The 17,804-nt window shown below is 44.1% G+C and overlaps 1 protein-coding gene across 1 annotated transcript in view; it reads left to right on the plus strand.

The window, feature by feature from the left end:
• Positions 1-4,537: 4,537 nt before the first annotated feature.
• Positions 4,538-17,804, plus strand: part of LOC120044886 (inactive tyrosine-protein kinase PRAG1-like) — a 41,056-nt gene continuing 27,789 nt past the window's right edge. Inside the window, exons 1-3 of the mRNA XM_038989606.1 lie at positions 4,538-4,816; positions 8,793-9,146; positions 9,322-11,111. Of these exons, the coding sequence (XP_038845534.1) occupies positions 8,892-9,146; positions 9,322-11,111 (2,045 nt within the window). The 5' untranslated portion in view covers positions 4,538-4,816; positions 8,793-8,891. The remainder of the gene's footprint in view (positions 4,817-8,792; positions 9,147-9,321; positions 11,112-17,804) is intronic.

Below are 17,804 nucleotides of genomic sequence, written 5' to 3' on the forward strand. Positions count from 1 at the left end.
TTCAAGAATATGACTAAATCAAATCAAACTTTAAATCCACTTTAAAATGTTGGTCCCGTGTTCCAGGAGGTGAAATAAAAGATCCCAGAAATATTCCATATGCACAAAAAGCTAATTTCTCTCAAATGTATGTGCATGCCTGTTAGTGAGCATTTCTCATTTGCCAAGATAATCGATCCACCTAACAGGTGTGGCATAAAATGTTCAGATTTGTCACAAAACACAATGCCACAGATGTCTCAAGTTTTGAAGGAGTGTGCAATTGGCATGCTGTCAGCAGGAATGTCCACCAGAGCTGTTGCCATGGTAGAGAACTGAATATTCATTTCTCTACCATAAGCGGCCTCCAACATCGTTTTAGATCATTTGGCAGTATGTCCAACCGGCCTCACAACCACAGATAACGTGTATGGCATTGTGTGGGCGACCACTTTGCTGATGTCAACGTTGTGAACAGGGTGCCCTGGTGGCTGTGGGGTTATGGTATGGGCAGGCATAAGCTGAGGATATCGAACACAATTGAATTTTATCGATGGCAATTTGAATGCACAGAGATACCGTGACGAGATCCTGAGGCCCGTTGTCGTGCCATTCATACGCCCCAATCACTTTATGTTTCAGCATGATAATGCACGGCCCCGTGCCGCAAGGATCTGTACACAATTCCTGGAAGCTGAAAATGTCCCACTTCTTCCTTTGCCTGCATACTCACCAGATATTTCACCCATTGAGCATGTTTGGGATGCTCTGCATTGACGTGTACAACAGAGTGTTCCAATTCCCGACAATATCCAGCTCTTCGCACAGCCATTGAAGAGGAGTGGGACAACATTCCACAGGCCATAATCAACAGCCTGATCAACTCTATGCAAAGAAGACTGACTAGTTTTCTGATCCACGGCACCCTTTAAAAAAAAATGTGTCTGTGACTAACAGATGCATATCTGTATTCCCAGTCATGTGAAATCTATAGATTAGGGCCTAATGAATTTATTTAAATTGACTGATTTCCTTATATTTCGTTATATTAACTGTAAATCTTTGAAATGGTTATATGTTGCTTTTATTTTGTTGTTCAATATACATGAAGGCAAGGTAAAGTGACTTAGCATCAGGATAGATAATAATATGGTATTTTATGTGGATATGTGAAGGCAGGGTAAAGTGACTAGGCATCAGGATAGATAATAATAAGGTGTTTGAGGTAGATATGTACATGAAGGCAGGGTAAAGTGACTAGGCATCAGGATAGATAATAATAAGGTATTTGAAGTAGATATGTACAAGAAGGCAGGGTAAAGTGACTAGACATCAGGATAGATCATAATAAGGTATTTGAGGTAGATATGTACATGAAGGCAGGGTAAAGTGACTAGGTATCAGGATAGATAATAATAATGTATTTGAGGTAGATATGTCCATGAAGGCAGGGTAAAGTGACTAGGCATCAGGATAGATAATAATAAGTTATTTGAGGTAGATGTGTACATGAAGGCAGGGTAAAGTGACTAGGTATCAGGATAGATAATAATAAGGTATTTGAGGTAGATATGTACATGAAGGCAGGTTAAAGTGATTAGACATCAGGATAGATAATAATAAGGTATTTGAGGTAGATATGTACATGAAGGCAGGTTAAAGTGACTAGGCATCAGGATAGATAATAATAAGGTGTTTGAGGTAGATATGTACATGAAGGCAGGGTAAAGTGACTAGGCATCAGGATAGATAATAATAAGGTATTTGAAGTAGATATGTACATGAAGGCAGGGTAAAGTGACTAGACATCAGGATAGATAATAATAAGGTATTTGAAGTAGATATGTACAAGAAGGCAGGGTAAAGTGACTAGACATCAGGATAGATAATAATAAGGTATTTGAGGTAGATATGTACATGAAGGCAGGGTAAAGTGACTAGGTATCAGGATAGATAATAATAAGGTATTTGAGGTAGATATGTACATGAAGGCAGGGTAAAGTGACTAGGCATCAGGATAGATAATAATAAGGTATTTGAGGTAGATATGTACATGAAGGCAGGGTAAAGTGACTAGGCATCAGGATAGATAATAATAAGTTATTTGAGGTAGATGTGTACATGAAGGCAGGGTAAAGTGACTAGGTATCAGGATAGATAATAATAAGGTATTTGAGGTAGATATGTACATGAAGGCAGGTTAAAGTGATTAGACATCAGGATAGATAATAATAAGGTATTTGAGGTAGATATGTACATGAAGGCAGGTTAAAGTGACTAGGCATCAGGATAGATAATAATAAGGTGTTTGAGGTAGATATGTACATGAAGGCAGGGTAAAGTGACTAGACATCAGGATAGATAATAATAAGGTATTTGAGGTAGATATGTACATGAAGGCAGGGTAAAGTGACTAGGCATCAGGATAGATAATAATAAGGTATTTGAGGTAGATATGTACATGAAGGCAGGGTAAAGTGACTAGGCATCAGGATAGATAATAATAAGTTATTTGAGGTAGATGTGTACATGAAGGCAGGGTAAAGTGACTAGGTATCAGGATAGATAATAATAAGGTATTTGAGGTAGATATGTACATGAAGGCAGGTTAAAGTGATTAGACATCAGGATAGATAATAATAAGGTATTTGAGGTAGATATGTACATGAAGGCAGGTTAAAGTGACTAGGCATCAGGATAGATAATAATAAGGTGTTTGAGGTAGATATGTACATGAAGGCAGGGTAAAGTGACTAGGCATCAGGATAGATAATAATAAGGTATTTGAAGTAGATATGTACATGAAGGCAGGGTAAAGTGACTAGACATCAGGATAGATAATAATAAGGTATTTGAAGTAGATATGTACAAGAAGGCAGGGTAAAGTGACTAGACATCAGGATAGATAATAATAAGGTATTTGAGGTAGATATGTACATGAAGGCAGGGTAAAGTGACTAGGCATCAGGATAGATAATAATAAGGTATTTGAGGTAGATATGTACATGAAGGCAGGGTAAAGTGACTAGGTATCAGGATAGATAATAATAAGAGTAAAATAAAGAACAGAGTAGCAGCAGCATATGATGAGTGTAAAAGTGTGTGTGTGTGTGTGTGTGTGTGTGTGTGTGTGTGTGTGTGTGTGTGTGTGTGTGTGTGTGTGTGTGTGTGTGTGTGTGTGTGTGTGTGTGTGTGTGTGTGTGTATGTGTGTGGTTGTGTCCCAAAAATGGAAGACAATAACATAGGATTGGACTTCCCAAACCTTAACTGACTGTGTAGATAAAGCTGGCATGTGTTGTTGAACATGCCAGTACATGTCCTCTCCTCTTTACCCCTTCTTCTTCTCTCCAGTCCATACATTAAACCTTCATAGGCAATGATGGTGCTACAGGTGTAGGATCATAATTAGATTTTTTGTTTATTCAACTAGGCAAGTCAGTTAAGAACAAATTCTTATTTATGTTGACAGCCTACTGGGGAACAGTGGGTTAACTGCCTTGTTCAGGGGCAGAATGACAGCTTTTTACATTGTCAGCTCAGGGATTCAACTCAGCAACCTTTACAGTTACTGGCCCAACGCTCCAACCACTAAACTACCTGCCACACCTGTTGATCAGGAAAAAAGGGTGAAGGCAAGTGTTTTCAATTTGCATTGAAAGTTAATAATGAATAATCCCCTATCAGCATATTAGGATAATCATGGGTTGCTCAGACGAAAACAATTCACAGACAGACAGGTTCCTTTTCGGTATGCCTGCCCTGAGGCGAGAGTTGTCAACTCAACTCTCTCTGTGTGTGTGTGTGTGTGTGTGTGTGTGTGTGTGTGTGTGTGTGTGTGTGTGTGTGTGTGTGTGTGTGTGTGTGTGTGTGTGTGTGTGTGTGTGTGTGTGTGTGTGTGTGTGTGTGTGTGTGTGTGTGGTTTGCCTGGCTGTTCTGACAAAGTTTGTATTTATTTATTTGCACCACAGAAAACAAGTGATACACAAACAATAAAGATAAAATAAAAAACGGTGTGCAGGTGTGGTTGGAAGCTCTGTTCGGTGAGGTGACAGTGATGTTTCAACTTTCAGTTGTGGAATGGGATGATACTGAATGGTACTGACAATGCGGAGTTGTGTTAGGATTTATGTTTATGCACTATAGGCTGTTAGCATATTGGTTGTTTAGTGGGGGACCCCTACAGGGAACCCCAACAGTTGGGCCTCCTTTGGTCCCGGTCATAATGCGGTCATAATGAGGATCAGCGGGGACCGATACCGCTCCTCCCAGCTGTCTTTCTCTCCTCTCAATTAAATTCGCCACTGTTGCTCGGCAGAGGTTGAGAGCAGAAGGTGAGCTAGTTGTACTGCGATATTAACTGTACATTTTTTAAAATGTTTTTTTGTTGATGTTGTTTTGTGTTTCTTCTCACATTTGTTTGTTGTTTATTTCACTGGCTTTGGCAATGTAAACATATGTCTCAAATGCCAATAAAAAACCCTTTGAATTAAATTGAATAGTACCCGAAACCACTTTACATCCACTTGAATGCGGCCAGACTAGTCTGCAACTCAACGAATAGTTTATTCGTTTAGACTAGGAAGCTCCGCCCCTCGCTGAAGCGCTTCATGCTCACAATTCCCCCGTTCCTCCACCAGTTCACCTCGCGGTGCGTTTCAAGAGCCGCGGATCAAAGCTGCCTGCTGGGACACATTTCCCAAGCTACCTATCAGTGCGTCGGATGTAGGATGAATAACATAAAAATTTGCCACTTTGTTTTTGGGACCTACATTGTTTAGAGTTTTTGGGGAGGCGGAAGGGGTTGCCAGGCAAGTCAAGAACGGGAGAAGTCCTCAGGTAAGCAAAAACATTTGACACTTTCCACAGAACTGACACGCGTTTTTCTTTTCTCCGACCAATAGATTCGCATATACAGTTATGTTCATTTAAGCCAGTAACGTTGTTTGTTTAATGTATATAGGTTGTTGAACATATAGCTGTCCGTCTATTTAGTATTTGCATCCTTATAACCAGGCTAAGAACCCCCTTATTGGGTAGGAATATGTCACAGGTGATAATGCTTAGCCTCTAACCATAGTCCAGGAGGACGCATTTAGATACTACAAGTGAAACATGTTATTTGATACCATGTCTGAGCAAGGATAAGGAGCTTGAAAATGTCAACATATATCTATAGATATTCTCAGGAACGAGGCACGTCCTCTAGGAGGCTATAGGCATCCCACTTGTTTCAGAAATGGAATGAATGATACCTTCAGGAGTCGCGGTTCGAATGAGAAGACATTCCAGAGATGGGAGCAATGTGTTCGAATGCTCGATCAACTGAATGGGAAATTCTGTCTCGATGTTCAACCAGGCGCTTCTGCACAGGAATGAATTAATCGCGTGAAACAAACACTGCGTGGCAATGCCTTGTAGATCTTTACGATAATTCGATGTATATCGTCCGTGATCGAGTTGAGAATGTATGGCTCTATTTGGTAATATATCGTTTTTGTACCGTTTATTAGACAGTCAAGGAATGTAAGGAGTATCGATGTCCCCCCCATATGTGCGCGTGCGTGCTAAGGCTTGAATTACTGGTCACATAATATCAATATTGTCTTAAGTATCTTATGGCTACTTTGAACTTGGAAGTGTAAAAGTCAACCAATAATTCCTTCTTTTTTTTCAGTTGTTCTTTCTTTGACAAAGCCCTGCCCCGCCCCTCTGTCGTTATCTGCCTATGACTGTCAAAATGTTGCCTCTGAGTCTAAACATTGTCACACAGGTTGCATTCCCCACTGCATCAGGCTAGCCCTGAGCAAATAATACATTGTGTGTGGTCAGTAGTGTTGTGTTGTTAGGGCGACAGGAGTCAGGCAGTTTGGCTTCCAGACACTGTTCTGTTATTGCATGCCAGAGTGAGACGGCAGGGGGTAGGCTACAGCGCAGAGGCAACACTAGTTGATTACACACTCGCACTCACAGAGAGACAAAGATGGTTTTTATTATGTACCCAAGAGGCGGAATGACACAAAGTTTGAGGACAAAGTTGACCCAGACCCATGCAGCAGGTCACCTTTGCACTGCTGATCACTTTTGTTTTCATTGTTTTCCCATTTTGACTTCTGAAGTTCTTACCAGCTATATGACAGAAAGCCCAGACTTGAATTTGTGTCATGACTCTTGACCATCTGACCGTACTCGTGTATATAGATGTTAGTCTCAGAGTACAGGACTAGGTCTACATAGAAATGTCATTTTTTACTGAGGAAGAATAGGCTACACTCAGAATCTGTGTGAGGATTTGGTCGTGTTCATTTCTAGAGGTGATGGAGCTGGAGAAATGGACATCAGCCTCAAATGAAACTCCATCTCACCACATGTCCAGTCTTGTTTTTGTTTTGGGTGTTACAGTGCATTTGGGAAAGTATTGAGACCCCTTGACCTTTTCCACAGTTACAGCCTTATTCTAAAATAGATTTTTTCCCCCCTCATCAATCTACACACAATACCCCATAATGACAAAGCAAAAACAGGTTTTTAGAAAAAAAAATAAAAAAAATATCACATTTACATAAGTATTCAGTAAGGGGTCTAAATACTTTCCAAGTGCACTGTAGGTAGATACCCAGGCTGATGAGAAAATGGAAAAGATCATATTTGACTATACCATTCAGAAGTAGACCATGTGCCATACATCTATCAGTCATACATTTTAATATAGGCTACAGTGGAAACAACAATCAGTGCTGTTTCCAGTGCTTTCCAGATAGTTAATGTGTCATTGAAACAACAAAGGAATATCAGATTATGCTGTAGGTGTAAACATGCATCTCACTAAGTCAAGAAACTCCCCTCCTACAACCCATGTCTATAGTTGGTCCCTAGATATTATAATGATAATAATAATATAATGATATTGAATGAGTAATCTGTGTTATTCCTCCGGCTTTTATATAAGGCTACATCCCCTGTATTGCTTTATTAATGACTTTCGGTGGTGGGGATATGTATACTGCTGTGTGCCATTTCCAAGGCTTGTCTCTGGGTATTTAGCTCTGTGTGAAGACAGAGAGCGACATCTAGGAGAAACAAGACAGACAAACCCTCTAGTCATGTTGATTTTCTCACCGTCCTCCAGTCTTTAACATGAATTGCACAGGGAGAGGTGTTAAGAGCTGCTAGTGTGGTGGTCTGACACTTGCGCCTCTCCACATTCCAGGCATTCTGACCTCTGGGATGTTTGAGGCATTCTACAACAGAAGACTGCATTCTAAACGCCATTATGTTCCTGGGGGTCACGTGGGCTCAACAGAAAGTAGGACCCTCTAATTTAGGAAGCCTGGGAATGAGGACAGAGCTCAGAGGCATCTGAAGTTACAAAGAACACTGCAGTGGAGTGATAGTGGAGGAGCGTGTTGAGTTTACTACAGAGGTTAAAGCCTGGTATAGTTTAAACTTACTGGCATCACATGACCACACAAATTCAGACACTTGATGGATTTGGCCATAAGTAATTTGTTAGAATCACTGGGAAAATTGAATCCGTAGAGTATTATTGTGGAATCAATGAAACGCGCATCATTATTCTGAGGTGTTTACTGTGGTCTTTCTATTCTAGTTTACTCTGCAGTCAGACAGGTGCTTCCTGAACCAGACATAATGCTCGTTCTGTTAGGAAGAGGAGACCAGAGGAAAGGGCTGTGTCCGAAAATGGCACCCTAATCCCTACATTTTACTAGGCAAGTCAGTTAAGAACAAATTCTTATTTTCAATGACGGCCTAGGAATAGTGGGTTAACTGCCTTGTTCAGGGGCAGAACGATAGATTTTTACCTTTGTCAGCTCGGGGATTTGATCTTGCAACCTTCCGGTTACTAGTCCAACGCTCTAACCACTAGGCTACCTGCCATACTTTTTTAGTGCAGTACTTTTAACCAATGTAGGGAATAGGGTGCCAGTTAGGATGCAACAGAGTATTGCACCTTGTGCTTTTCATCAGTGGGTGTCAAGTACTGATCATTATGCAACACCACAACCAACTCTCAAATACCTTTTCCTTAAAGGTTATATTTTTATTGCGCTGATATGAATGAAGTTGTATTTCGTAATTCAACAGAGAGAACTGAATGGTGTAATGTTGAGGGTTAAAGTCTAGAAAGGTGACTGATTGTCTGACTGTTGTCTCGGCGTGTACCTGTAGGGGATCTGGGATTCCAGGTTGACAAATCTGTTGGAGATGAAATGGGTATAAGAAACATTGTAAACTATGAGTCTCCAATTACATCCAGCTCCAGGCCGATTCTTCCTTGAGCGGAAGGTCGGGGGGGGACATGTACACTGCAAATTGACCGCAAGAATCCCAACCAATATAGTATTAGACAAAAACAGAATAATTTCAAACCTTAATTACATTGGGATACGATCACATATGGCTTTATTTATGAGTGGGAATACTTGGGAACAGATTTCTTAAATTAAAATCACTTTGACCTGATTTCCTGGTGATTTTTTTTTTTGTCTTTTATGTCCAATAATAAAAATGGTATAATTTTATTAGTTTTTATTTATTTTGCTCAGGGTAAATAAAATCACCTCCGGGCCAAATTGTTCCATTGAGCCACCTATTGAGGAATGAACTTGTCTTGTTCATAACCACTGCTGTTATGTTCAGCTCAAACTCTGTGCTCTCAATAGCATTCCTTTGTGTTATGATAGTTATTGATTAACTCAAGGAATTCAGATAAGAAACGGTGCTTTTAAAATGAGAATCTCCACAGTAAATACACTTCTATTCACATTGTTATTCTGATTTCTTCTCTCTGCAGGGTTTCATGTGACACCAGGCTTCTGTGTACAACTACGAACCATGTCGGATCATCCCATCTCCCACCTACATTGACATCAACTACACGTTTCGGACAAACATGTCGGCCTGCGGTGAGTTTTCAGAACACGTGTGGAAACCCGGCTCGTGTAAGAACTGCTTCCATCCGCGTAGCGCCCACCGTGCCAGCGGGGGCAGCATAGTGCCCTGTGGTGCCCTGAGGACCAGTTTGGGGGGAGAGGAGGAGGAGGGAGTGACCGTGCCTTACTCCAAACCCACCATCGCCGTTCGCCCCACCATGATGCTCCCTGACTCCAGCGAGATGCTGGCAGACCTCAACATGAACATAGAACAGGTTAGATCTCACTAGCTCAAATACAAATGTATGACACTGTATGCCTTTGCATTTAACTAAGTACATCTAGAATGAAACCCATAGGTTTTAGAGTCACTTAATGTGAAGTGATTCAATAATGTCTATGCTTTCTATAACCATGAATTGTATTTCCCCTCAATATGTTTCCCCTCAGGACAATCTGAAGAGTCCAGTGGACCGACTGGGCCTTAAGAAGATGTTGGGCCTGTCCCCTATCTACATAGACAGTAAAGGTTGTAACAAGGCCCTGAGAGAGGCCGTACTACAGAGTACTACAACCCCTGAGAAGATAGACTACCCCTGCAGCCGTTTCTCCCCCGGTCCTATCAGCCCCCGGTCTTCTCTGTCCACGTCAGCCCTCCAGAAGAACTCTAGTACGATCATCAGCAGTGTCTTAGTGACCCAGGAGGACGGACACAGCCGAGGGCCTCACAGTCTGAAGGAGAAAGGGAATAGCAACAGTGACTCGTCCTACAGGCAACAGATCACCAAGACTACCAAAACAACCAAGAGTACTTGCAACGGGCACGGCGTCCACATGGTGACCACCACTAGAGGGTCTTCCACAGTCCAGGCCATCCAGGAAGTGAAAGCACCTCTGGGTATTGCTATCAACATCATTGCCACGGTAACAACGACGGCTGGTAACGGCATCGGTAACGGTCTTATCACCACCACAACCGCCCCTAGTAATGGGGGCCTTACGTCTGGGAACACCAACCAGTCCAGTACTTCTTCCGTCCCATCCTTAACCACCCTGGGCTCAGGGGCATCTCCGGGGCCTCTAGGGCACAACCTCCTGTCCTGTGGAGGAGGCCGAACCGGCTCCTTCCTCTCCGAGCCTGGTACTCTGTCTCTGTCAGACTCTTGCTCCTATCGCAGCAGCACAGACTCTCTCACAGGGCCGGATGGCTTCGGACTGGCTGGGCCAGATAGTCCCACTCCTCAGAGCCTCTCAGCCTCGTCAGCCAGCTCTCCCTCAGACGGACAGACGCTGTCGTCAGAACCCATCTATGCTGAGAGCACCAAGAGGAAGAGGAGGCCTCAGAGCGCTGGAGGAGGGAACGGGAAGGTCCAGGCCCAAAAACAGCACTCCGAGCTGGAGGTGGAGCTCACAGAAGAGGGTCAGAACCAGAGGGCCAAGATAACCGTCCGGGCTGCTCATACTGAGGAGAACAACCGGACATTCTATCTGAGCAGCCCGGACTCGGCCGTCAGCACCCAGTGGCCTGACTTCAGCCCCACGGCCCTCAGCAACCCCGGAAGCCCAGCTTTCAAGTGGCCCTCCAGCTCCTCTGTAAAAGAGACATCATCCCCAGGTTTCCCTGCTTCCCTCCAGCCCAAACCCCAGAACAGCCCCCCTATACCGCCCAAGAGGAACAACCGATCGCCCAAACCGCTCCTGGGGGCCTCCAGCATCTCCCCGGTGCCTGAGCTCAGCATACAGACTCTGGTTTTATCACCGTCTTCCAGGGACATCCAGGTGCAGGTGAAGTCCCAGATAGAGCCCAACAGCTCAGCCTCATCTGAGGTCCGGAGGCACAAGCTCCATACCACTCCCTGGAACTGGGAGGGCCGGATCGAGGAGGAGGAGGAGACAGAGGAGGGCCATGCTCAGGAGAGTGCCTCTCAGAGCAGGGTGACGGGGCTCATCAATAGGGCGGCTGTCTGGAGAGACGCCAGTGACTGGAGACCCACGGGGGTGACACAGGGCAGCGAGGGCCAGCAGGGCAGCACCCAGACCCTGCCAGGCACCACGGCCAACAATAGTGCCAGTCAGAAGCAGGCAGGCTGCAGCAGCGCGGAGGAGGGCAAACATAGCGGGAGCATGTTGGCCAAGTCGCCTCCGTCGTCTCTCTCCAGCGCGGAGCAGCTCTCAGCAGAGGGGAAGAGTTCAAGCCATGACCCCACTCCACCACCCCCTCCCCCTAAGAAACACCACAGGTAAGAACCTGGGCCTTTTGGTGTTAAACACTGACTGAGCTACGGGCTATGGATGGCATTCCTGACAGTGTAGAATGAACATCAGTCATTCTACTGTAGTGAATTAGTTTTGTGATTCTTTGTAGTTTAGTCACTCTTTTGTGATATACGGTACCTGTATTTTATTCACACTGAGCTTTGGGAGATTCCTGAGAGTGTAGCATGAATGATGTTGAGAAACAGAAAGGCCATGGATGACAAATTGAAAATGAATGGGCTTTTGGAACATCACTCATTCTTGACAAAGTAGGTTTGCTTGTCTTTATAGTTTACCCATTTAATATACAGTATTGTCATTGAGTTGTCATTAAGTTCAGTGATTTCAGTTGGAAATGGATGGCTACTCCATATTGATGAGACAATATTTTAAGTGAACGTAATATATCATGACAGAAACAACTTCAATCTGTAATGTTCATTATTGGTTTTTAGACTCCTCACTTACCCAGTGTACTGCATGGTGCTGCTTGCCAGCAATAGTGTAATTCTTTATAGCACGACAGTAATGAACTTCATCCATCATGAATTGGATTCTCATTTTCTAATGGGGGAAATGTATTTCTGTTCAACTTCAAAGGGTATTTCATCCTTTAGATGTGATTTACATTTTAGTCGTTTAGCAGACACTCTTATCCAGAGTGACTTAGAGGACTAATTAGGCTTAATGTACGTGCCTTGCTCAAGGGCACATCGGCAGATATGTCACCTAGTCAGCTCGGGGATTTGAACCAGCAACCTTTCGGTTACTGGCCTTAACCTGCCACCAGGTCCCAGTCACTCACTACAGCTACTATTCCACAGGTGGATACAGTCATGCGAGGCTGTATAAGTTAAGTAACAAAATAAGGTATTAACACTAGGTTAATGTAGTGTGGACATTTTTATTAAGTATTCACAGACTATTTGGGGAATCTTAACTGTGTTTTGATGAATATTTTCAGCTTTGCAGCCACATGGTTGATGCCCTTGTTCTGTCTGTCTTGACTGTCTATCTCTTTCTGTCAATTCAATTCAAAGGGGCCTTTATTGACATGGGAAACATGTGCCAAATGAAATAAACAAAAGTGAGAACAAAAAAACCTCCCGCTCGCTAACACTTCTCTCGCTCCTCGCTAACACTTCTCTCGCTCCTCGCTAACACTTCTCTCGCTCCTCGCTAACACTTCTCTCGCTCCTCGCTAACACTTCTCTCGCTCCTCGCTAACACTTCTCTCGCTCCTCGCTAACACTTCTCTCGCTCCTCGCTAACACTTCTCTCGCTCCTCGCTAACACTTCTCTCGCTCCTCGCTAACACTTCTCTCGCTCCTCGCTAACACTTCTCTCGCTCCTCGCTAACACTTCTCTCGCTCCTCGCTAACACTTCTCTCGCTCCTCGCTAACACTTCTCTCGCTCGCGCCTCGCTAACACTTCTCTCGCTCGCGCCTCGCTAACACTTCTCTCGCTCGCGCCTCGCTAACACTTCTCTCGCTCGCGCCTCGCTAACACTTCTCTAGCTCGCGCCTCGCTAACACTTCTCTCGCTCGCGCCTCGCTAACACTTCTCTCGCTCGCGCCTCGCTAACACTTCTCTCGCTCGCGCCTCGCTAACACTTCTCTCGCTCGCGCCTCGCTAACACTTCTCTCGCTCGCGCCTCGCTAACACTTCTCTCGCTCGCGCCTCGCTAACACTTCGCCCGCTCGCGCCTCGCTAACACTTCGCCCGCTCGCGCCTCGCTAACACTTCGCCCGCTCGCGCCTCGCTAACACTTCGCCCGCTCGCGCCTCGCTAACACTTCGCCCGCTCGCGCCTCGCTAACACTTCGCCCGCTCGCGCCTCGCTAACACTTCGCCCGCTCGCGCCTCGCTAACACTTCGCCCGCTCGCGCCTCGCTAACACTTCTCTCGCTCGCGCCTCGCTAACACTTCTCTCGCTCGCGCCTCGCTAACACTTCTCTCGCTCGCGCCTCGCTAACACTTCTCTCGCTCGCGCCTCGCTAACACTTCTCTCGCTCGCGCCTCGCTAACACTTCTCTCGCTCGCGCCTCGCTAACACTTCTCTCGCTCGCGCCTCGCTAACACTTCTCTCGCTCGCGCCTCGCTAACACTTCTCTCGCTCGCGCCTCGCTAACACTTCTCTCGCTCGCGCCTCGCTAACACTTCGCCCGCTCGCGCCTCGCTAACACTTCGCCCGCTCGCGCCTCGCTAACACTTCGCCCGCTCGCGCCTCGCTAACACTTCGCCCGCTCGCGCCTCGCTAACACTTCGCCCGCTCGCGCCTCGCTAACACTTCGCCCGCTCGCGCCTCGCTAACACTTCGCCCGCTCGCGCCTCGCTAACACTTCGCCCGCTCGCGCCTCGCTAACACTCTGTATCTCTCTCTCTGTGTGTGATGATTAAACGATGCTCCCTTGTTTTTGCAGGGATGCAACTTGAGGGCTGACTGCCTACTGTGATCTCTCCTTTCATAGTGAGATTATTCAGGCGGTATCAGCCTCCATTCTCAGTCTAGAACCCTAAGGATCATTCCGACTGTTCCGGAACCAGTCTCAATGCATTCCTTGTTCCATTTGTAGTAGTCTTAACTTTTCACTGTCATTTCAAGAACAACATGGGCTGTAAAAATATTCCCTGTCACATTGTAAATTTGTTTTGGCCACCACACAATAGATGGGACTGGTAAAAGAGTCCTTGTGCCTTTGTCCCATTGACACTGACAGGCACACACACAAAGATAACCTTGTCAATGATCTGCATTTAACTAAGATGTTAATGTATCTTAGATTGTAATTCACTTTATAATATTTTTGACACTGAGAAAGTTGTGGCCTATCTATGCACAGACTGTATAGAATAACCTAGTGACATTTCCTCCTGTACTGTTTAGACCACAGGGCTTCAGATCACTACTACACGTTAAGCTTTCTGACTCACAGACCTAAACCAGAAGGAGACAAATAGTTCGCCAGCATGTTGACTTCAAATGGGCACTTTTTAAAATAAGCCTTGCTTTATCGGGTATGTTGTAGGGTTTAGAATACAACTGTGTATTCCCCAAGTCCTTTCAGAGATTCAGGCGTTTAATCAACAAGGCTGTGCTGGTTCACTGTGTAGATTACTATCTCAACAACATCTAATGTCTTTGTTTTAACCTGCAGGGAAGCTGTAGTGGTGGTATTATTATGTGTGTTACAATGTGTCTAACTTAGCCTAATACTATACAAGTCCTTGGGGAGTAAGATCATTTCAGGCATCAAGATGATCCCAATAAAAAAACTTTTCCTCTTAATTCTTTGACATTAGAAACTAAACTAATTGGTCTTGGCGACAGCTCCTGTTTTGGCTGGCTGTAGGGAACACTATCACCGCTGTTTCTGATGGCGTTTCCCAGACCTTTATTTCGGTTGTAATACTAGTAAGCCGATGCATCTCTCCTATTTTATATTATGACATTGCTAGCATGCTGCTGCTGCGCTTGTAAAAATACATTTTCTAGAGACTCATGTGGGAACGTGCCCTAGCGATGTCCTGATCTTATTTGTTATCCCAGGGCTTAACTATTGAGGGTAATACTGTAGTCTTGGTCTGACCTGCCTGTGCCAAGCCAGAAAGCTTATTGTCTTTAAACAAACGCCCTGGAGCTGTTTCAGCCCTCATGTAGACTACAGTGAAGTGTCCTTTTAACATGGCAGCAGATTCAACCTCACAGTTCACATAATACATTCAGGAAACATCTTGAACAGACCTAAATCACAACGAGACAGTGTCTTAGAAAAGCCTTTGAGAACAGTGTAACACAGGGAAGTAGAAGACAATCATACAGTGTAGTGTGTCCCAAATGGCACTGTTTTTTTCCCCCCCTATATACTGTACTACTTTTGACCAGTGCCCCATAGTGCTCTGGTCAAATGTATTGCACTATATAGGGAAAAGACTCAACTAGTGATACGGTGTCATTTCCACAGGGATGTGAAGGAGGAAAACTGGGCAAACCAACAACACAGACGAGGCAGCGTTTTGTGTGATGAATCATTTAAAGAAACAGATGGTTGAGAAATCTGTCCTTCTCATGGGTGCATCACAGTTCTTTTGGTCACTGTGAGGAACCAAACAAACATGGTCGCAGTGAGATCCTCGTGTTAGGTGATACTTTTCAACCAGTCCTTTTATCCTTAGTGACAGTTTGTCCAAACCGTTTGGGTGGCCTACAGTCTTACCCCAAATAGTATGTGTGTTTATTATGTACTGCTGAGCGTTTAACGGAAATGTTGGTTATTTTTTGTTGGACCATGTTGGTTCAATAATTGAACCATGTTTGTTCAATTATTTGAATTCCATTTCATTCTGTTTTTTTTCTGTTTTTCTAGAGATAAATTGTATCAATCCTGAACTGTGGGATGTAGGCCAATATTTTACATAATTACCACGTTTTCTGTGCTAAACTAACTACAATGACCATAATCCATTACATTTTCTGTGCTAAACTAACTACAATGACCATAATCCATTACGCGCCTACTTGTCCGGGTCTGTTTCTTTTACGCATGCTGCGCGATTGAGAGAGCAGTTGCTTCGTGAGGTATCGCTACCTGAAAATACATGATCTAAGTGATTGATAGTTGGTGTTCAGCCTTATTTACTTTGATGAACTACTAAATAGTGATTTTGTCAGACAGCAGCTCTATAGAGATGAGATGATGACTTGGAATTAAATAATAGATTCATCAAATAAAACAAATGTAATATACACAACTGAAATATATTTTATTAAAGTAATGTGAATAAATGATGGTTAGTGATAAGCAGTAATGGGCAGTCACTACTTTTATTCATTGTTTTATTCTGTTTTACAGCATTCAACCCACAATGCATAGTGCTTTTTTTTTAAAGTAATCAAAATGGAAAACCATTATTTTTGTAATAATCGAACCAAATTCAAAAAGCACTATTCGCTCAGCACCAATATTATGGGACGAGGGTGTTTTCAGTTGGTAGTGGAAGAGCAGATTGTTGCCCGGGGCAACTATCAAACTGTCCCTGGCAAGGAGGTGACATTGCTTTTCCTGTGGAGAGACACTTTAAATATACCCGTCTCTTGTTGAGAGAGAGTTGTGTTACTTCATGGGCTGAAAGCGCCCGTCAGATCTGGGATCATGTCGGATGTCCGTCATGCCTGGACCTTCGCTGATACTTCAGTGTGAGGTACTGTGTGAGACTTTTAGCTGAATCCTTTTACAGAGCGTTTGAACAAACTAATAATGGTTTCCGATATGAGCTGATTGACACCTTTTAGCCTAACCATCTGTCTACTGCTTTTGACCTGCTCTAGAGTAGACAGTGATTTAATGCCAAGGAGCAGGTACTGTGTTGCATAAAGTGGTTGTAAACTACAGAAGCTTACTGTGCTGACTCTACAATAGGTGTTCCCAAACTGTTTTGCTCTGCGACCCCATTTTGATATAAAAAAAATTATAATAATCTGCGACCTCACCATGTAAAAGAGTGATGTAATCAACGGCCAATGTTTACTTTTTTTTAATGCTATGACAGTACTTTTGACAGTATTTCAAGTTGAAGGAAGTATTGGTTTGAAGTGACTGCAATATATCAGAAAAGTGTTGAAGTTCCTCATAGGTCAGTCAGCCTCTCTCCTCTCTGACTCCTGGCCCCCCAGCACTGTGTGTGAAACCATGTCCTTCTGCCAGCTGCCCAGATAGATACAGGCATCTCCTGTCTGATTTACATAAGCTGCCATCACCCCTCCCTTCCAGGTGTATTCCTCCCATGGCTTGTGGATGTGGAGCTTACAGGTTCCTTCCCAAATGGCACCCTATTCCCTTTATAGTGCACTACTTTTGACCAGAGCCCTATGGCACCCTATTCCATTTATAGTGCACTACTTTTGACCAGAGCCAAGGGTTAGGGAATAGGGTACCATTTGGGATCAGCCCTAGTCATCTGATGAGCTGGAGGTGATGGGGTGAAAGATGGTCTGGTGAAGGATGTAGGGGGTGTATCTGAATGTTCAATGGGATACATCCATCCGGGTAGCATGACTAGTCCTTGAGGACTCAGAAATCGTGAGGAGGGAAGGAAGGAGAGCTCTGTGGCTGTACTTTAATATCCTTGGCAGCAAGGACATTGTCCATGTGACCCGCCCGTTGTCCATGTGACCCGCCTGTTGATGAAACAATGGTCACTATTCTTCTACCATAGTATAATAACTACCCTGGATGCAACAGCAAGAGAATCCGCATTTGAACGGGTGAAAGTAAGCCGGTCCGGTACGGCTTCCCGGCAAAATAAATAGTGGGGGTACACCGTACCAGTAAAACGTGAGCCTATCACAATTACTAACACAAAATGCCAATAACTATATTACACTATTATTTAACATTTACTGCATGTCAGCTGCATGAAAAATGTGTGAATTGACTTGAGGCCAGGGTGGTACATGCTCCAAATTGCATTGTGGTTTGACGAGAACACTTTGCCAAGGCGGAGATGAGTGGCCAAGACGCGTGGGGACAGCAGTGGACGCATCAATTGTGTATGAATGACATAATACACATTTTAGGTGTTTTGTAACAGATGTCTCTTTCTATTCATCAAACTGCGGATGCACAGTGCACTGTTTTGATGCTGGAATTATTTTATGAGTGGACAAACGTGTACGG

This window comes from Salvelinus namaycush, chromosome 3 (assembly GCF_016432855.1).
Source record: "Salvelinus namaycush isolate Seneca chromosome 3, SaNama_1.0, whole genome shotgun sequence".
NCBI lineage: Eukaryota > Metazoa > Chordata > Actinopteri > Salmoniformes > Salmonidae > Salvelinus > Salvelinus namaycush.